The 21917-nt window shown below is 40.6% G+C and overlaps 1 protein-coding gene and 1 pseudogene across 1 annotated transcript; both read right to left on the reverse strand.

Moving 5' to 3' along the window:
- Positions 1-1326: 1326 nt before the first annotated feature.
- LOC101444080 (olfactory receptor 10H3-like) lies at positions 1327-2292 on the reverse strand (annotated as a pseudogene).
- A 13752-nt stretch (positions 2293-16044) lies between these two features.
- Positions 16045-21917, reverse strand: LOC101439834 (C-type lectin domain family 4 member G-like). The gene is made up of 7 exons (XM_004473620.4): positions 21801-21917; positions 21480-21590; positions 21180-21233; positions 20994-21083; positions 19408-19559; positions 18612-18712; positions 16045-16476 (listed from the first exon to the last, which is right to left on the reverse strand). The coding sequence occupies exons 1-7, from the start codon at positions 21886-21888 to the stop codon at positions 16347-16349; spliced, it is 726 nt and encodes a 241-aa protein (XP_004473677.2). The 5' UTR covers positions 21889-21917; the 3' UTR covers positions 16045-16346.

A 21917-nucleotide genomic window follows, 5' to 3' on the forward strand; every position in this document is an offset into this window, starting at 1 on the left:
CATTCTTTTTCCAAATTTCTCTGACAGGTAATGGCTCATTGTGAATGGTGCAGTCCCCATTGACTGCCATCATTTGTCATTTTCCTCATCCCTCCCCCTTTCCCTCTATCCAGCCAAATGTTCCTCATCCCTTTCCCAGGACTCTGACTCATCACTTTACATATTTATTTTCTCAGATATTTATTTATTAGATCACTTCTCTTTCTTCTCTTTCTTCTAACAATTTGAATTGTTAGCCCTGCCATTCAGCTAGTCAGCCTAAGGGGTGCTGAGGCAAAATACCAGAAATTGGTTGGTGATTACAAAGGGTATTTTTTTGGAGTAAAAGCTTACAGATGCCAGGCCATAAAGTTTAACTTACTCCCCTCACCAAAGTGTACTTTCACAAGTTGGAGCAAGATGGCTGCCAATGTCTGCAAGGGTTCAGGCTTCCTGGTTTTCTCTCTTCCTAGGTTTAGCTTCTCTCTGGGCTCAGGGTTGCTCTCTTCCTAGGGCTTGCTTCTTCCTGGGCTCAGGGTTCGTCCCTTCCTGGGGCTTCCTCTTTCCTCTGTGAGATTACTTCCAGGGTCCACTTTAAGGCTTCAGCATCAAACTCCAACATCCAAAACTCTCAAACTCTGTCCTCTGCCCTGTCTTACATCTGTGAGTCCATCACTCACCAATGGGTGGGGACACAGCACTCTAATGACTTGATCCAGTCAAAGCCCTAATCATATCTTAATCATGCCCAGGTACAGACCAGATTAGAAACACAATCTAATATCTACTTTTAGAATTCATAAGCATATCAAACTGCTACACTGTCCAAAAGGGAAGAACTGTAAAAGAAAACCATTTTCTCCACCAAAAGTTCTTTCCTTTCCTTAACAGGATTGTGAGAGTGAGATGGGCACTGACTTCTAGTGAGAGGGCTTAATCCTAGGTACAGAGCAGGCTCTGAAACCGTTTTTGTTCTGAGTTGCATTTGTTTCTAGCACGGCAAGGGGAGGAAGCAAGAAAGCACCTCCTTGTTTGCTTGTGAAAGGTAAACCACATACGTGAGTTCCCTAGCACAAGTGGGAGGCATATCCCCTCTCCCACAGGAATCCAGGCACAGGTTGTTCACACGCACAATCATCATTGAAGAGTTAATGAGCCCACTGAACCCTGACAGAATGAGAACAGGTCAACCACATAAGGGGAAGACAATGGGCAATAAATACAATTTATGGGGCCCCTGCTAAGGATGAGGGTAGGTTTCCCACACAAGAATCATCACAGACTAGATGCATTTATACAGATAAGAAGACTGAAGCGTTTTTACACTCCACAATCACTGCCCCAAAATCAGGCACTTCCAGAACTCTGAGGAAAGAGCTCGCTGAGGAAGGACTTCTTCATGGTCATCTTCAACTCCTTGTTCCTGAGGCTGAAGATGATGGGGCTCAGGAAGGAGATGAAGACGATGAAGACAGTGTAGGTGGTGGCCATCTGGGAGTTAGTATCCATGGATTGGTGGTGCTTGGGCTTCAGTTAGATGATAGAGGTGAAGCCATAGTGCACGACCACCACAGTGAGGTGGGAGTCACATGTGGAGAAAGTCTTGTGCCAACCCTACGCTGAGGGGATCCTCAAGATGGCAGCCACAATGAAGACATAGGAGAGGACAATAAGGAATAAATAGCACATCAGAGCTGTCACATGCACCAAGATGACACCCACAGTGACAGAGGATGTCTCATTCCCTCAGGACAACTTAAAGAGGGAAAGCACATGGCAGACAAAATAGTGGATGTCATTGGGCCCACAGAAGGTGAGGTGGAAGACTATTGATGTTACCATTATTTCCACGACTCTGCCACCCACCCAGACATAGGCTATAGGTTGGGCACAGCCACGGGACTCATGAGCTCATTATAGTGCAGGGAGTGGCAGATGGCCACGTAGCGGTCATAGCCCATGATCATGGACAGGAAGGAGTGGGTGAACCCAAACGTGAAGGAGAAGAACATCTGGCTGGCATAGGCCATGACGGCGATGGAGTGCTGCATGGAGAGCAGGTCAACCAGCATGCATGGGGTGATGACAACAGTGAACAGAATCTCAGAGATGGACAGGGCACACAGGAAGAGGTACATGGGCGTGTGGAGTCTGATCATTCCAGATAGTAGCCATAATGAGAAGGTTCCCCAGCAGTGTGAATAAGTACATCAGCAGATACAACAGGAATAAAGCTGGTAGAGACTGTGGAGAGAAGTTTGAGAAGCCAACAAGGATAAATTCAGAGAAGGCACTATCGTTCTGCCCAGACATGCTGGATCTGGTGAGATCAGAAACAGAATGAAGGGACGGTGGTTAAAACATAGGGTCATTTTCAGGACCTGGGTGGTACTGCAGGGACAGATGCTGGACATTGTATGTCCTGCCATGGTCCACTAGGTGGACTGGGGGAGAGTGCAAACTACAATGTAAATCACCTTCCATGTGGTGCAGCAGTGCTCCAAAATGTATTCACTAAATGAAAGTAATGTCCAACGGTGATGAAAGAGGTTGTTGACGTGGGAGTAGTGGGGTGAGGGGGGTGGGAGGTATATGGGGACCTCAGATTCTTTTAATGTAACATTAAAAAAAATAAAGAAGGAAAAAAATAATGATAGTTCTTAACACTTCTCTCTCAGGATGACGTGAGATCAACATATTAAGTGTTTTTTATGGATTTATGCTTTATTAATATGTATCAATAAAATTGATTTAAAAATAATAATAATAAAATAAAATAAGCAAATGCCCTCTGCCACAGAGCACTCTTGCTCCCTATCACCTCTGTTACTTTTATTTAGTTATTTTTTTTACAAATTCTAATCAATTTATTCATTTTTTAAAAGATATTACATTAAAAAAAATATGAGGTCCCCATTCGCCCCCATCACTCCCACCCCACCACTCCCCCCACAGTAACACTCTCCCCCATCATCATGTCACATCCTTTGCGTCTGGTGAGTACATCTCCGGGCATCGCTGTACCCCATGTCCCGTGTTCCACACCATAGCCCACACTTTCCCATGTTCCATCCAGTGGGCCATGGGAGGACATACAACATCCGGCAATTGTCCCTGGGGCACCACCCAGGACAACTCCAAGTCTCGAGAATGCCTCCACATCTCTTCTCTTCCTCCCCTTCCCCGCACCCAGCAGCCACCATGGCCACTTTTTCCACATCAATGCCACATTTTCTCGATTATTAACCACAATAGTTCATGAATAGAATATCCTTAAGTCCACTCTTATCCTTACTGTATTCCTCCTTCCTGTGGACGTTGGCTTGGTTGTGTCCATTCCACATCTATGTCAAGAGGGGGCTTAGATTCCACATGAATATTGGATGCAATCCTCCTGCTTTCAGTTGTAGGCACTCTAGGCTCCATGTTGTGGTGGTTGACATTCTTCAACTCCATGTTAGCTGAGTGGAGTAAGTCCAATAAACCAGAGTGTAGGAGCTGAAGTCTGTTGGGGCTCAGGGCCTGACTATCATATTGTCAGTCCAGAGATTCAAATTCCCTAGATATATCTTAAGCCCCAGCACCAACTACAATTCCAGTAAAGTAGCATGAAAGTCTTGTGAAAAGAGATCCCATCTGAGTCCAGCTCCATCACGCAGAAACACCAGCACCAAAGAAGGGCCAATTGGCATGGCAGTGAACCCCATCTGTCATGACCATACAACCTGTGGGTCTCTTTAGCCCTCAAAAGGACCAATATCTGGGGTTGTATCTACTTTATATGTCTCTGAGACTCTGCTCAGGTGTGCATAAGGGCAATCCTTCTGACAACATCCAGACTCTTTTTTAGAGATTCATAACCATATAAACTCACTTGTCCTTTCCATTTCCCCCTTACTTTAGGTCAAAAAGCATTTTTAACTCCTGTTATTATGTGTAGACAGGGATATTCTGCTGGTCCACATTGAACCTTTTATTCAAGGTCATTTTCTAGTTACATCATCAGCTGGTACTTGGTAGTGATCCCTCGGCACCAGAGAGGCTATCCCTGGGTGTCATGTTCCACGCTGGGGGGAAGGTAGTGCATTTACATGCTGAGTTTGGCTTCGAGACTGGCCACATTTTAGTAATACGGAGGCTGTCATGAGGGAACCCTTAGGCACAGTGCTGCTCTAGGCCTTGTTCTTATTTCAGGTGTATAGGCTCATAAGCATAGTCATTAGTATCAGGGGCTCACTGTTAGACCCTCATTCCTTCCTGGTCTTTGCCGTTGCACCCAGGGGGACTGCTGCTGCTCCCCTAGGGACCATGACAGAGCCCCCCTGGCCAGGAACCCAGCACCCCCCCCAGCTGTTGTTTTTAATTGTTTCCATTATGAGTATATACAAGCATTTCCATGCACCCCGGACACATGCCCTGTATAACTCCCTTTCAACCATATGTTCCCTGTCAGTAACATCCCATGCCAGTATTCCTCCACTGGCATTGTTGAAGCACTCTGTGATCCAAAATTTCCTGAAAAGTGAAGCCCAATATAATGCCAGGTTCCCTTAATAGTAAAGTGGAATATAGCAATGAGTTTAAAGGTTAGATACAGAATACATATTGCTTTGGAAAAATTCTACATTCTATCTTTTTCTTTTCTTTTTTCCTAAATATTAAGCTTCTCATCACAAGAGCTATAGATCACAGTAATTCATATATACAATATACAGTACTCCCACATATCTAATATAAAACCTTTTCCCTTCCACAGCAATAATCTTTTAACATATTCATACCATATTTACTGAAACTGATGTATAAATATTGAGACAATAGCTTTCAAACGAGGTAACATTTGTGTTTACATTGTGGTTTATACTTTAGGCTATACAATTTTCTAAATTTTTAGTTACCCTATGTTTTACATTATGATTTACATTATTAGTCTGTCGGCCCCTATATGTTTTTGGTGTAATATTACATGTTTTATATCCATCCTTGCATACTCTTGTGGAACACTCCTATTGCCCTCACAGCTACGTTGGTTCCATCTATTCAGTATCTATTTCCCCCTCCCCTTGGTGCCCACAGTGGCAGTCAATCTTCATTTCTTGAGGAGCCATGTTCAGAGATACTTGCAACAGTGTTGAAGGCTTGACTTGCTCAACTGCCCTAATGCCCTGGTAGCCATCATTTCTCTTGAGAGATACATTTCCCTCTATTTGATGGCATTAGTCCTCCCCAGGATGTGTGTCTACCTTCACTCTCATTATATGGGTCTCTACCCAACGGTATAACCCACTCTGGCAAAATTAGCATTCACATATTCCCAAGGAGTCTGTCCTACATCAGATTATCCCCTTTGAGTATCTTAAACAGGTAACTTTCCTAATTATATTTTGAAAAGGTTTTCTCAACATTATACTGTCAACCAACACCTGACAGTCTCCTATGTTTGTATGTTGCCCCACCCTTTCCCCAATTTCTTGGGCAATATTACCCATCCACCCATCCCTAGCCTCCCTTAAGACTGCAAAGCCCCACCCAAAGGTAACCCTTTGCCCCCTTTTATCCCTTGTCTGTACAAATACTTACCTCCAGCTTATCATAGATTTCCCCCATGTAGATGTCACCTTATATCCTTCCTCTACTCCCTGATTTCCTGTAAGCCTATCTTCCAGTCTCTAGCTCTCAGAGGCAACTTGGTTTACCTATTTCATATCATTGAGGTCATGTAGTATTTGTCCTTCAATGCCTGGGTTGCTTCACTCAACATAAGGTTCTCAAGATTCATCCATGTTATCACATGTGTTTGTAGTGTATTTGTTCTTAAAGCCGAGTAGTATTCCCTTGTATGTATATTCCACATTTTATTTATCCATTCATCTGTTGATGGACATTTGGGTTGATTCCAACTTTTGGCGATAGTGAACAATGCTGCTATCAACATTGGTGTGCATATATCAGTTTGTGTCCTTGTTTTCAGTTCTACTGGGTATATACCCAGCAGTGGAATTACTCGGTCATATGGCAAATCTATGGTTAGTTTTTTGAGAAACCATCCAACTGTCCGCCAGAATGGTTGGATCCTTCTGCATTCTCACCAGCAGTTGATGAGTGTTCCCATTTCTTCACATCCTCTCCAACATTTGTATCCTGTTTTTTTCATGGATGCTAATCTTATGGGATGTAAGATGATATCTCATTGTAATTTTGATTTGCATTTTCCTGGTAGCTAAAGATTTGGGGCATTTTTTCATGTGCTTTGTAGCCATTTGTATTTCTTCTTTGGAGAAGTGTCTGTTTAAATCTTTCTCCCATTTTTTAAATGAGTTGCTTATCTTTTTATTTTCGAGATATAGGAGTTCTTTATATATGGAAGTTATAAGTCTCTTATCAGATATATGGCTGCCAAATATTTTCTCCCATTGTGTAGATTCCCTTTTTACTTTCTTGACCAACTCCTTTGAGGTGCAGAAGGCTTTAATTTTGAGGAAGTCCCATTTATCTATTTGTTCTTTTGTTGCTCGTGCTTTTGGTGTGAATTTCATGAAGCCATTTCCTATTACAAGGTCTTGTAGATGTTTCCCTACACTGCTTTCCAAAGTCTTTATGGTCTTTATGGTTTTGGATCTTACATTTAAGTCTTTGATCCATCTTGAGTTGATCTTTGTATAAGGTGTGAGATGATAATCCTCTTTCATTCTTCTACATATGGATATCCAGTTCTCTAGGCATCATTTGTTGAATAGGCCATTCTCTCCCAGTTGAGAGGGTTTGGTGGCTTTATCAAATATTGTATGGCTATATATATGAGGTTTTATATCAGAACTTTCAATTCAATTCCATTGGTCTGTGTGTCTCTCCTTATGCCAATACCATGCTGTTTTCACTACTGTAGCTTTGTAGTATGTTTTGATTTCAGGTATTGTGATTCTTCCAATTTCATTTTTCTTTTTCAATATATCTTTGGCTATTCAGGACCTCTTTCCTTTCCAAATAAATTTCATAGTTAGTTTTTCTAGTTCTTTAAAGAAGGCTGTGTTGATTTTTATTAGGATTGCATTGAATGTGTGGATTCGTTTTGGTAGGATAGACATGTTAATAATATTTAGTCTTCCTATCCGTGAACAGGGAATATTCTTCCACTTATTTAGGTCTTCTTTGATTTCCTTGAACAGTCTTGTGTAGTTCTCAGTGTATAAGTTTTTTACATCTTTAGTTAAATTTATTCTTAAATATTTGATTTTTTAATTTACTATTATAAATGGTATTTGTTTCTTGATTTCCTCCTGACCTTGCTCATTATTGGTGTACAGAAATGCTACTGATTTTTGCGCATTGATCTTATAACCTGTGACTTTACTAAACTCATTTATGAGTTCTAGAAGCTTTGTTGTAGACCTCTCAGGGTTTTCTATGTATAGGATCATGTCATCTGCAAATAATGAAACTTTGACTTCTTCCTTTCTCATTTGAATGCATTTTATATCGGGTTCTTGCCTCAGTGTTCGCACAAGTACTTCTAAGTCAATGTTAAATAGAAGGGGAGAGAGTGGGCATCCTTGTCTTGTTCCTGAATTTAGAGGGAAGGATTTTAGGATTTCTCCATTATAAATGATGTTGGCTGTGTGTTTTTCATATATACTCTTTATCATGTTCAAAAAAATTTCCTTGTATTCCAATCTTTTGGAGTATTTTTATCAAGAAAGGGTGCTGTATTTTGTCAGATGCTTTTTCTGCATCTATAGATATAATCATGTGATTTATCCTTCAATCTGTGTACTACATTGATTGATTGATTTTCTTCTGTTGAACCATCCTTGCATACCTGGTTGAATCCCACTTGATCGTGGTGTATAATTTGTTTAATGTGTTTTTGAATATGAAGAAATTATTTTGTTGAGTGTTTTTGCATATAGGTTCATTATAGAAATTGTTCTGTAATTTTCCTTTCTTGTGGTGTTTTTGGCTTTGGTACTAGGGTAATGTTGGCATCATAGAAGGATTTAGGCAATGTTCCTTCTGTTTCAATTTTTTGGAAGAGTTTCAGCAGGACTGGTGTTAGTTCTTTCTGGAATGTTTTGTAGAATTCACCTGTGAAGCTGTCTGGCCCTGGGCTCTTCTTAGTTGGGAGGTTTTTAATGACTGATTCTATCTCTTTATTTGTGATTGGTTTGTTGAGATACTCAATTTCTTCTTTTGTCAATACAGGCTGCTTATGTGTTTCTAGGAATTTGTCCATTTCCTCTGAATTGTCATTTTTGTTGGAATGTAGTTTTTCAAAGTATCCTCTTATGATAGTCTTTATTTCTGTGGAGTCAGTGGTGATATCTCCTTTCTCATTTCTTATTTTGAGTATTTTCATCTGCTCTATTTTTTTCTTTGTTAGTCTCGCTAAAGGTTTCTCAATTTTATTGATCTTCTCAAAACACCAGCCCTTGGTTTTGTTTATCTTTTCAAGTGCTTTCTTTTTTCTATTTCATTTAGTTCTGCTCTTATCTTTGTTATTTCTTTCTTTCTTCTTCCTGTGGGATTACTTTGTTGTTTTTTACTAATTCCTCCAAATGTGCAGTTATTTCTTCAATTTTTGCTCTTTCTTCTTTTTGATGTATGAATTTATGGCTATAAATTTCCCTCTCAGTACTGCTTTTGCTGCATCCCATAAGTTTTGTATGTCGTGTTATCATTATCATTAGTTTCAAGGTAGTTACTGATTTCTTTTGAGATTTCCACTTTTTCCCACTATTTTTCCAAGAGTGTGCTGTTTAATTTCCATATCTTCGTGTGAAATCTGGGCCTATGGCCCTTGCAAATTTCCAGCTTCACTTCACTGTGGTCAGAGATATTATTTTGTATGATTTTGATCTTTCTGAATTCATTAAGCCTTTCTTTGTGGCCTAGCATATGGTCTATCTTGGAGAATGATCCATGTGCACTTGAGAAAAATGTATATCAGCTGTATTTGAGTGTAATGATCTTTATACATCTATTAGATCCAGCTTCTCTAATATACTGTTCAAATATTTTATTTCTTTAGTGATTCTCTTTTGAGATGTTCTGTCCAGAGTTGTTAATGGTGTATTAAAATCAGCCACTATAATTGTAGCTGCATCTATTCTTTCACTTAATTTTTTCCAGCATTTGCCTCATGTATTTAGAGGCACCCTTGTTAGAAGCATAAATATTTATGATTGTTCGATCTTCTTGACAGATTGTCCCTTTTACTAAAATGTAGTATCCTTCTTTGTCTCTCACAATTGTTTCGCATTTAAAGTCTATTTTGTCTGATATTAATATAGCCACTCCTGCCTTTTTTTGGTTATTGTTTGCTTGTAAGATTCTTTTCCAACCATTTACTTTCAGCCTCCATGAATCTCTGGGTCTAAGATGTGTCTCTTGTAGACAACATACAAATGGGTCATATTTCCTTATCCAATATCCCAGTCTGAATCTTTTGATAGGTGAGTTTAATCTGTTGACATTCAGTGTTATTACTTTCAAGGAATTATTTATGTTAGCCATATTTTGATTGGACTTGTGTTTGTCATATTTTGTTTGCTTTTTTTTCCCCTTCTCTTTTTGTCTTCTTTGTTGTTCTTACACTCTCCTCCAACTCTGCCTGTCCTGTTTTTCACTTTCTTCCTGCAGAACTCCCTTTAGAATTTCTTGAAGGGGAGGTTTCTTGTTGGAATACTCTTTCAATTTCTGTTTTTCTGTGACGATTTTGAACTCTCCATCATTTTTGAATGCTAGTTTAGCTGGATAGAGTATTCTTGGTTGGAAATTTTTTTCTTTTAGTACCTTGATTATATCATACCACTGCCTTCTTGCCGCCATGGTTTCAGATGAGAAATCAGTACTTATTCTTATGGAGCCTCCCTTGTATGTGATGGTTTTCTTTTCTCTTGCTGCTTTTAGAATTTTCTCTTTGTCTTGAGTGTTAGATAATTTGAGAAGTATATGTCTTGGGGTGAGCCTGTTGGGGTTTATGATGTTTCGGGCGTGCGTTGTGCTTCTTGGATATGTACATCTGTTTCTTTCAGTAGATTTGGGAAGTTTTCGGTCATTTTTTTCTGCAATCCCCCTTCTGAGCCCTTTCCCTTCTCTTCCCTCTCTGGGATGCCTATAATACATATGTTTGAGCGTTTTGCATTGTCATTCAGGTCCCTAAGTCTTAGCTGGATTTTTTCTATCTTTTTATTGATCAATTCTACTATCTGTTTGATTTCCAATGTACTGTCTTCCACATCGCTAATTCTCTCCTCTGCCTCTTCTAATCTGCTGCTATTTGTTGCGAGTGTATTTTTGATTGAACTGTGGTGTTCATTCCCATCATATCTGTTATCTTTTTGCGTATGTCTGCAATTTCTTCTCCAAGTGTTTTCTTCATAATATTAACCTCTTCCTTTACTTCATTAAGTTTGTCTCTGATGTATGTTCTGAGATTTTAAATTACTTGTGCAGAGTTCTGCTCCCCTTCCTGGTTTTTGTTTGTTCATTCAATTCAGCCATGTTTTCCTAATTACTGGTTTGGTTTGTAGTTTTTTCTTGCTGTCTGGTCATCATTCTATCTTGACAGGTGTAATCAGTTCCTTAGCTTCTTTGTCTAGTCTTGGGGATTAATTACTTGTTGTTCTTGTGTAAGTGTTATATTTTCTCTTTTTCACTTTGTTCTTCTTATTCTAATTTCTTTTTGCTGGTGAGTTCACTTTGAAGGAAAATATTAGGGCCAGGGAAAGGCAATTGTGTAAAAAAGGAACATGTGTAAAGTAGTATTGGTAATAAATATAAACAGAGCAACAATATGAGATCTGGGAGGATGGATATTAGATTCATGTAAGTTGTGTAGAGTTATAGCAGTAAGTAGAGTACCTATAATGAGGTAGTCTACTGAATATGGGAGGAATATAGTGTGAATTAAAAATCCAGTGTTTTCATGAGAGAGGGAAAGAGAAAGAAAGACAATAGTATCAAGAGTGGATAAAAGACAGGAAACAAAACAAAGGTATTAGAAATTAAAGGTATAAAATTTGGAGACCAAAGAAAGGGAGGTGGAATATAGGAGAGACAGTAGATGATGGAGGATATCAAGATGTGGGGGAAAAGGGATAGTGTAGGTATAGCAAAAATCAATTCACACAGAAATGAGGGCACGGAGGATGAGAAAAGCTAGCAAATGTGAGGTGTTCCCTGCAGCACCTATTGTATAATTAAGATAAAATAAAATAAGAAGAGAAAGATGGAAAAGAAAGAAAAAGAAAGATAAGACAGAAAGAAAAAAGGGGGGGTTGGGTAATGAAAAGGGAGGGAAACAAGTAAGAAAAGGAAAAATAGAAGGAGAACAATAACAACAACAAGAAAACCCTAAGTAAATGAAAAAAAAGGCCTTGGGGCATACAGTGGGAGAAAAGACTAGGAGATAATGTAATATTAGCAACCAGGACAATAAAAAATAAAAAATAATAAAAACAGAATAAAGAGAAAAAGGAAAGAGGAAAAAAAACAAAAAATACAAACATCGAGGGCTAGGACAATCAAGGACCTCAGATGGGTCTCAGGGCATGGTGGATTCAGGAATGGGAAGTTTGTGATATTGCAGACTCAAGAGGTGTGGTCTCTGGGTTGTGGGCTACTAGGGTTTAGGGGATACAGACCTGGCAACCTCAAATCTGGTTAACAGGGAGCCTGGGAGCACCGCAGTACAACACAGCCTTCAGGGATCCCTGCAGCTGGATGCCCAGCTCTATGGGGGTGGTCACATCTGCAAACTCTGACCTCTGTGTCAGAAATCCAAAATTTCCCCCTCTCACTAGAGTCTCTGCTGTGTCACCAATTCGACTTCAGGACACCTCCCGCCCTGCAAGCCCCTGAAACAGCCTGCTGATGACGCCTCTTTATTGCAACTGATTTAAGGATGCTGCAGATCAGCAGCCAGGCCTAGGGGGCGGGACTGTAGCTGGAAGTGCTGATATCCATGTCAGAAAATCAAAATTCCACGCCTCACAATAAGCTCCATGTCTGTCTCACCAAATCGGTTTCCACAGGCCTCCTGCCCTGCAAGCCCCTGAATAGCCCGCTCAGGGCTTATCAATTCCCCAGCACCGCAGAGCCTCCAGGAATCTCTGCTGCCACGCCACCCACCCCAGGGGAGAGCGTCCTGCACGCAGCCCCTATCTCTGTGAAAGAGAGCCTCAATTTTACCTTTTACACGAGTCTTCTCTGTCACCTTCCCACCAAATCGATGTCCAGACACCTCCTGCCCTGCAAAATCCTGAAACAGCCTGGTCCTGAAGAATTTCCAATGCTGCCCAGCCACTTCTTTGCAGGAGAGACTATAAGGTGCACTCACTCAGACACCATCTTGCCCCGCCGCTCAAATCATACTAGATTCTGAAAGTGAAAGGCAACTTAATGTTTAAAAATTATTTTAGGGTAAACGGACTTTGGCCCAGTGGTTAGGGCATCCGTCTACCACATGGGAGGTCCGTGGTTCAAGCCCCGGGCCTCCTTGACCTGGGTGGAGCTGGCCCGTGTGCAGTGCTGATGCGTGCAGGGAGTGCTGTGCCACACGGGGGTGTCCGCCGCGTGGGGGGGCCCCACACGCAAGGAGGGACAAAGAAACAAGACGCAGCAAAAAACACAGGGACTGGACAACCGGGGGAGGGGAAGGGAATTAAATAAATAAAAATAAATCTTAAAAAAAAATTATTTTAAAGGTTTATTTTATTTATTTATTCCCTCCTCCCCCTTGTTGTTTGCACTATCTGTTCTCTGTGTCCATTCACTGTGAGCTCTTCTGTGTCTGCTTGTCTTCTCTTCTCATCTTCTCTTCAGGGGTTACTGGGAACTGGTCCTGGGACCTCCAATGTGTGAGAGCAGCACTCAGTCACTTGAGCCACCTCAGCTTCATGGTTTGTTGTGTCTCTCAATGTCTTTCCTCTGTGTCTCTTTCTTTTTCTATCATCTTGTTGCATCAGCTTGCCATGTTGTGGGGGCAACTCTGCACAGGCCAGCTCACCTTCACCATGAGGACTCTGGAACTGAACCCAGGACCCCCCATATGTTAGATGGGAGCCCAACCACTTGAATCACATCTGCTTCCCAATGGTTAAAAATTTGAAGAACAGTGACAAGCAGCAACTTATAAAATCAATCACCTACAGTTGTTTCAATATTCTCTAAGTATTAAGCCAAAGTAATGCATATTCTGGTTTTGCTTCTTCAAGAACAGCTAGTTTGTTAAGTTTCAGTGTCCCTGGAGGATCCTGGTAGGTAATATTTATACTGACAATTCTCTTATAAAAACCAGGGTTGGTGCTTGGCTAGAACAGTCTGTTCAACAAATGGTGCTGGGAGAACAGGATAGCCAGACCCAAAAGAAAAACTCATAACTCATATCTTCTGCAAAAATTAATTCAAAATGGATCAAGAACCTAAATGTAAAATCAACAACCATAAAAGTCCTAGAAGAAAATGTAGGAAAATATCTTTAAGATCTTGTGGTAGGTGGTAGTTTCTTAAACATTACACCCAAAGCATGAACAATGAAAGAAAAAATAGATAAATGGGATCTCCTCAAAGTTAAACACTGTTGTTCTTCAAAAGACTTTGTCAATAAAGTAAAAAGATAGCCTACACAAAGGGAGAAAATATTTGGAAACAATATATCCAATAAGCGTTTTATATACATGTTGTATAAAGATATCATACAAGTTAATGATAAGAAGACAAGCAACTCAATTAAAAATGGGGAAAAGACTTGAACAGGCATTTTTCCAAACAAAATAAAAATCCCCTCCCCAATAAAAAACACATAAAAAATGTTCAACATCACTAGGTATTAGGGAAATGTAGATTAAAGCTACAATGAGATATCATTTCACACCTTGTAAAATGGCCACTTTTTAAAAAACAAAACAAAGCCATAGAAAAATACAAGTACGGGAAAGAATGTGGAAAAACAGGAACTCTTCTTCAGTCTTGGTGGGATTGTGGAATGGTGCAGCCTCTGTGGAAAGCTGTTTCACAGTAACTCAAGAAGCTTAAAATAGAACTGCCGTATGGTTCAGCATCTATTTGGAATCTATTCAGTAGAAATGGAGGCAAGGACAAGAACTGACATTTACACACCAATATTCAGAGCAGTGTATTTACAACTGCTAACACATGGAAACATTCCAAGTGTCCATCAATTGATGATTGGAGAAACACAATGTGGTAAATGCATATGATAGAATGTTACTCTTTTACAAAGTTTTAAGAATATGGTGATACATGGGGAAATCACAACTAATGTAACTTATGAATGATAGTTAATAGTAATGTAATATTTTTTACAGCAATGACAAAGAAGATATTTTAACAATTCTAAGGGACAACAATAGGGGGCTGTAAGTGAGAAAGGAATTTTTCTTTTGGAGTAATGAAAATATTCTAAAATTGACTGATGTCATGACAGCACAAATCTTCAGTGAAATTTGAGCTACTGAGCGTACACTTTGAATGGATTGTACAAAACTTGGGACTGTATAATAGAGAGAATATAGTGGGGGAAGATGGAGTACGGCAAACAGAATAAATACGAAAATGTTCTCTCATGAACTAGAGCAATATATAATACTAATGCAGGGAGTTAATAATTGGATGGGTTGGGGGGAAATACAACAAATGTAGGATATTGGGTATAGTTACTATTAATATTTTGATGATGTTCTTTCAGAGTTTGTAATAAATATTTCACAATAATGCAATGTGTTGGTGGTGAGGTAATGTATGTGAGCCTTGTATGATGATATGCATGTTTATTTTGTAACTTCACAACTTTTACTGTACCTTTCTTTATTATTTATATATGTTCACGTATGAATTATTTACTTCAATTAAAATTTTTAAAATGAAAATTAAAAACAAGGTTGGTCTTGCCACTCTTGAAAATAACTATAGTATAAATTTCTCAAGGCTTTAATCCAGCTCTTTCATGAACTGGAGATCTAGAAAACCACGGAAACTCAAATGAACATACTGTCAGTTAACGAAAAATATTCCTTCCTGTAACTCTACTAAGTTAAAGATAAGGACAGTTTATAATTGCTAATAGAGTAAGAAAAAAACCATCTCTAGAATTCAAACAAGTGTCCTATTTCTCTTATTTCTATAATATAAAGAATTGGTGTAGTCATGCTAATTAATACTGAATCACAAACCCTTGTGCAGGTGTACTGTGTTTTCAATAACAGGAAAGACGCTTCCTTTAATGATACAGGAAATCTAGCTCATAGCCTATGAAAGGTAAAGCTTTCCCTAATGTATATAAGACACAGATGTCTTAGATCCCAGCTTTCATGATTACCAACATGGCCAATTTAATTCCATCTATGGTTCCTTCTCACTAATTTACTTATTGTTTTGCAGAAAATCCCAGGCATTATGTATTTTAACTCCTAATGACTTAAGTACGTATATCTAGCATATATCTTCTATATTATATGGAACTACCAAGCCATTATCACAGGTAACAAATTAATAAAAATCGCTTATGTCATAATACCCAATCCATATTCAATTGTTGTGGTTGCCTGAAAATATCTTTGTATAGGTGATTTGCTCAAATCAAATTAATAGTAAGATTTTGACAGAGTTCTTTCATAGTTTGCAACAAATGCCTCATGACAATGCAAGGTGTTGGTGAAGGGTTGATGTATGGGGCCCCTGTATGACATTATGCATGTTTGCTTTGTAAGCTCAAAACATGTAATATACATTTAATTGCTTATGTGTGTTCATATATAAATGATATAAGGATAATAATAAATGAATTGGTTAGGGGAAAATACTTTGTTTAGTAGTAATATTTTGACAATGTTCTCTAAACATTAGTTTAAAAGGTTTGAAAACAATGCAAGATATGAGTGGTAGGGTGAGATGTTATATATGTTTGTTTGATGTTATATGTTTGTTTTTTAAGTTCACAATTATTATACATTTATTGTTTATGTATGTTTGTGTATGAGTGATATAGTTCAATAAAAAAGTAAAAAAAGTACAATCACGGTCAAGGCATTAGTTTATATCATTAAATATCTTTTATTGTACGTCAATCTCACATTTCTTTTTTAATTATGCCACTTACATTAGAAAAGCTGGATCATTCATCCTGTATAAACTTCTACATGCTTTATTTTGCTGCAAGTTTCATCACAGTATCGATTACTTGTTTTTCAACAGAATTTAAGAGAGGAGGCAAGAGTGGAAATTGATCCTATGAAGAATACCTGGACTCAAGACAGACCTGGATTTTGCAGAGAAGGTAAGATATTGTGCTGAGGACACACATCTGGGGAATCTTGAACTAGACAAAGCACAGAGTAAAGGGATTAGACTCAGCAGATCTGAGGCTTCTCACAGATCCAATGGTAGAGACGGTAGCCACCACAATAATCACTGTCCCAGTGGCCGGATGTCATTAGGTAGACACAGTCATAGAAATTCCAATTTTCATATCGCCAGTTCCTGTAAATAAACATACAACATCAGCCAAATCCCTAAGCAAAGGAATGTGGAACAAGGTACAGCAGTAAATATCAACACCGAGGTACCAGATAAAGGTTAGTCCATAAGAGTAGACATTAGGAAACTAGTGAAATACCAACAAATGGAAAAATCCATGCCATACCCTATGGTTAGGCTTATCCACCTCGACACTGTGGACATTAGGGTTCTTTATTGTGCACTATAGGATATTGGACTTTATCACTGGACTCTACCCACCAGCTTCCAGTAGCACCAACCCTAGTCATGACACTCAAAAATCTCCAGATAGTCTTTAGAAGGAAAATCAGCTCCAAGTAAGCACCATGATTTGTATAACAATCAACTGGTTGAATGTCCAGCATTGCATTGAAAATAGATGAGGCCCAAGTGGACAGGTCACTAAACTTCCCTGGATGTCTTTTTACTAACAGGATTTTGTGATGATATGATGCATTTGAGTGTGGTATACAATGGATACTCTGGTACAAAATGTAGTTTGAAATATTTCCAACACTCATTCATTCATCCCAAATTTGCCATGTCAGCTGGCCCTTCTTTGGAGCTGGTGTTTCTGCGTGATGGAACTGGACTCAGATGGGATCTCTTTTCACAAGACTTTCATGCTACTTTACTGGAATTGTAGTTGGTGCTGGGGTTTAAGATATATCTAGGGGATTTGAATCTCTGGACTGACAATATGATAGCCAGGCCCTGAACCTCAACAGACTTCAACTCCTACACTGTGATTTATTGGACTTACCCCACTCAGCTAACATGGAGTTGAAGAAGGTCAACCACTACACCATGGAGCCAAGAGTGCCTACAACTGAAAGCAGGAGGATTGCATCCAGTACCCATGTGGAATCTAAGCCCCCTCTTGACATAGATGTGCAATGGACACAACCAATCCAAAGTCCACAGAGAAAATGTGTCATTGGTGTGGGAAAAGTGGCCATGGTGGCTCCTGGCTGCAGGGAATGGGAGGAAGAGATGAGTTGTGGAGGCATTTTCGGGACTTGGAGATGTCCTGGGTGGTGCTCACGGACAATTACCGGACATTGCAGATTCCCCCAGGTCCCGCGGGATGGAATGTGGGAGAGTGTGGGCTATGATGTGGACCATTGACCATGAGGTGCAGCAATGCCCAGAGATGTACTTACCAAATGCAATGGATGTGTCATAATGATGGGAGACAGTGTTGCTGTGGGGGGAGTGGTGGGGTGGGGGCGGTGAGGTTGAATGGGACCTCATATTTTTTAAATGTAATATTTTAAAAAAATGAATAATAATAAAAAAAAGAGGCATGTAGAGAGGACTTGAGAGGTCAGAAGAGGAGGATGTGAAGATATATAAGATGCAGTGTCCAAGCCTTGGAAGTTGCCATCATCAAGAATCTAGACATTACACAGTGTTACTGGGGAATGGGGTGTTTCCTAAATGGACATAAAAGTCATGTTTAGAAATGTTGCAACTTCGACTTGAGTAGAGCACGGGTTGATGAGGGCAAGCCTAGATCTAGGATATACAGCAGTGTTCCAGTCTAGAGACCATAAGGTATGAGATGAGGCAGTGCAATGGGGAAAAAAGGAAGGAGGAATACACAGGAGTGGTCCAGGAGCCTCTTGGTATGGTTCTGGTAAAGGCTGAGTGGAAGGACAGAAATGGAAAAAGAGAAGTGACGACCAAAAAGTGAGTGTCATTGAATGCCACGGTTCCTCCAGGCAGAGTTTCTTCAAGCTTTCTTTGTTGGAAACTAGAGCCTCCAGGTTATGTGCCCAGAAGTTCTCCCACTCTAAATAAGCTCAGCAAATGACACGTTGTTTCTTCCTCTCCTGAAGATGCACAACTCTCTTTAACAAACCAAAGCTACTAAGACTTCCTACAATGAAGAATGTCCTGCTTAATATTGTGTAGCCCATTGTTTACACACACATTTACTACTCATAAAATAACAGTAAGCACATAGTAGAGGATTTCACTGGCAGATGTTTGGTTCATGCCAAAATGAGACCCTTGAAGCAGTTGAAAAACCTATTGTCAGAAGATTTTTATCAAACTCCAGTGGCACAGAACGGATGGGGTGAGGGAATCTGAGTCCAAGCAGGGACACTCACGTGTAGGTGAGAGATGATCCATCTTGCCACTTGTACAGGCCATTTCTGTAATATTTTGTGAGGCCGATCCAAAACTCTTGTTGAGATGTAGTTAGGAATTTCTACTTGGAAAGAAGGCAGAGGTAGTCAAGAATTATGTGTATACATAAGTGGTGCTGGGATCAGGACAGAGGAACATGAAAGAGATGAAGAACGTTCCAATAATCAATTACTAGAGCATTTTCATTATTCCAGTAATAATATTAATAAAAAAAACCAGAATTCTTCAGGGGACAGTGTACGGATTGAATAATATCCTCACAAAAGTATGTTCCTGTCCCAAACCCTGCTCCTGTAAGTATGAAGCCATTTGTAAACAGGAATTTTGCCCAAACTGACAGATGGCGGGACTTAATCGATTGTGGCTGAAGATTTTACTAGCAAGGAAAATGGATATGTAAGGAGAAGACAAGGGCAGCTGCCAGAAGCTGGAAGTCAACAGAAATCAGAAGAGAAAGGAGAGGACACTGCCATGTACGGTGCCATGTGACAGAAGCCAAGGACCAAGGATTGTGACAGCCAGTCCCAGAAACACACAGTCTTCAGGGTGGAAGCATTGCCTTCCTGACACCTCGATTTTGAAATTCTCCTAGACACAAAACAGTAAGCCGGGACACTGTAGAGCCCCCAAAAATTCCCATTGTTTAAGCCCAACCATTGTACAGTGTTAGTTTTAGTGGCAGGAAACTAAGACATTCAGGAACAGGATCTTGTAATTCCTTGGAAAGAGTCCCCACCGTACCCCTTCCTCCCCTACCTGCTCTGCTAGGCTGTTGATGATGACCAGGTGAGCTCCCGCATGGATACACTGATCCTTGGCTTCAATCCAGGTGAGTCTGTTTATACTAAAGTTATAGCAGGAGCCCTCAAATGCTGTCCAGTCCTCAGGGCAGGGAGTGCAGGAAGATCCTGGGGGACATGGAGAGAAGTCCATTCTGCTGGGGCTGGGAGCTGCAATGGTCATAGAACTGAACTGCAACCAAGTGAATTTATTTCAACTGAACCAACTGGCTGCATCCCTGACATTTGGAAACAGGGATCTGAGCAGCTTCCCTTGGGTCCCATGCCCAATCCTTATCAGAAGTGGGGGAGTGGATGCATGGCAAGGAATTGAGCACCGCCTTCCCATGTATGAGGTCCTGCGTTCAACACTGGTACCTCCTAAAAAAAATAAACAGGAAGCAAATGACAAAAACCAATTTTCATTTGGGAATGGATGCTGCTCAGTGGTTGAGTGCCTGCTTTCCATGTACAAGATCCTGGGTTCAATCCCTGGTACCTCCTGCAAAAAAAAAAAAGCAGCGGAATGCAATTCAGGGTAGCTCAAACTGATGTCACTAGTACTTGTGAATGGGGGTTAGTTAAAATCCTTTTTTTTTTCAATTTTTAAATAAATTTTATTTTTACTTTTTTGTTTTTATTTATTTTTTAATATTACATTAAAAAATATGAGGTCCCCATATACTCCACACCCCACACCCCCCTCATCCCTCCATTACAACAATCTCCTCCATCATCATGAGACAGTCATTGCATTTGGTGAATACATCTTCGAGCTGCACTGCACCTCATGGTCAATGGTCCACATCATAGCCCACACTCTTCCACAGCCCACCCAGTGGGCCATGGGAGGACATACAATGTCCGGTAACTGTCCCTGCAGCACCACCCAGGACAACTCCAACCCCCAAAAATGCCCCCACATCATATCTCTTCTTCCCACTCCCTACCCCCAGCAGCCACCATGGACACTTTCTCCACACCAATGCCATATTTTCTTCGATTACTAATCACAATAGTTCATGAATAGAATATCAGTAAGTCCACTCTAATCCATATTCTATTCCTCCATCCTGTGGACCTTGAAATGTTTGGGTCCACTCCACATCCGTATCAAGAGGGGGCTTAGATTCCACATGGATGCTGGATGCAATTCTCCTGCTTTCAGCTGTAGGCACTCTTGGCTCCCTGGTGTGGTGGTTGACCTTCTTCAGCTCCATGTTAGCTGAGTGGGGTAAGTCCAATAAACCAGAGTGTAGGAGCTGAAGTTTGTTGAGGCTCAGGGCCTGGTTATCACATGATCAGTCCTGAGATTCAGGTCTCCTGATATACACTAAACCCCAGTACCAACTACAGTTCTGGTAAAAGTAACAGGAGAGACTTGTGGACAAAGTTCACATCTAAGTCCAACTCCATCCCACAGAAACACAAACTCCAAAGTAGGACCAACCTTAAAACTCAGCTGACTCAAGAACTATTACTGTCAACCACGTGGCAAAGAACAGCACCCCTCTTCCAACACTCACCCCCCACAAACCAAACTGCAAATACCTGTCTCCTTACCATTTCCTGACTGCACAGCGTTCATTTGCCGGAACATTTCTCCCCGAATGAAGTCCCGATTGTGTCTAGCATCTGCCAGTCCTTTTGTAACTAAGAGACATGTAGAGAAAAGCTGTCCACAGGCCCAGAAGGAAGAAGGGCTGGTATGTGGGGAGGAGGGAGGCCACCATGGCAATCAGCACTTACATGTGTTGTTCAGTTGATTCAATTCTTCTTCTAATTGGTAGTTTAAAAGTAAGACTATGGGGTGTGGAAAAGAAAAGAAATGCCCTGAATTTTTAGACTCTTGTTGGATATATTCAATCTCCCGAAATCTTCCAAGCTAGGATGGGGAAGAAAAATTTCCTTCTAAAACCATAATGCCAGAGAACTCAGAACAACCTAATGTTACTGCCCACAACAGCTCCGCACACACCCTTCCCTGAACAGTGAAGCTGGAGAACCTGGTCCCTCTGATCACCCTTCCCACTGGCCTCATTTCCTCACCATTTCCCAGGACCACACCAACGATCATGACCAAGAGAAACATCAGCGTGGTCATCGCCAGACACAGAAACTTCCAGGGATCAAACTGGGGAGGATTTTGTTCCTGCTGTCCTGTGGAGAATGGAGAAAGAGTCAATCCACATGGGCTCTGGAAAGTGCTGAAAAGTCGAGAGTCACACTCGCCACTGGACTACTGAGTCGTGGTGGGTATGACCACACCAGAGGGACCCCAAGCTTTCTTCTCCCTGACCTGTTCAGAGCTCTGAAGGATACCCAGGTCCCAGCACTTCAGAATATGTAACACTGAGCCTTTCCACTCACCAGATTCCTTGAGTACAGGCAGAGATTTCTCCCCCATGGGTGTGAGGTCCTGAGCAGGCTGCCACCCACTGGGCCTGCCTTCAGCCATGGCTGCAGCTCACTCTGCTCTGTTTGTTC

This window comes from Dasypus novemcinctus, unplaced genomic scaffold, assembly GCF_030445035.2.
Source record: "Dasypus novemcinctus isolate mDasNov1 unplaced genomic scaffold, mDasNov1.1.hap2 scaffold_124, whole genome shotgun sequence".
Classification (NCBI taxonomy): Eukaryota; Metazoa; Chordata; class Mammalia; order Cingulata; family Dasypodidae; genus Dasypus; species Dasypus novemcinctus.

Bases quoted from the DNA above. Each gene is read 5' to 3' on its own strand.
- LOC101439834 (XM_004473620.4), bottom strand. From the start codon at position 21,888: ATGGCTGAAGGCAGGCCCAGTGGGTGGCAGCCTGCTCAGGACCTCACA. The intron at 19,560-20,993 runs GTAAGGAGACAG...CATGTCCCCCAG, and splicing joins CGCTGTGCAGTCAGGAAATG to GATCTTCCTGCACTCCCTGC. The intron at 16,477-18,611 runs GTGAGTGTCCCT...GTTTATTTACAG, and splicing joins GGATCATCTCTCACCTACAC to GAACTGGCGATATGAAAATT.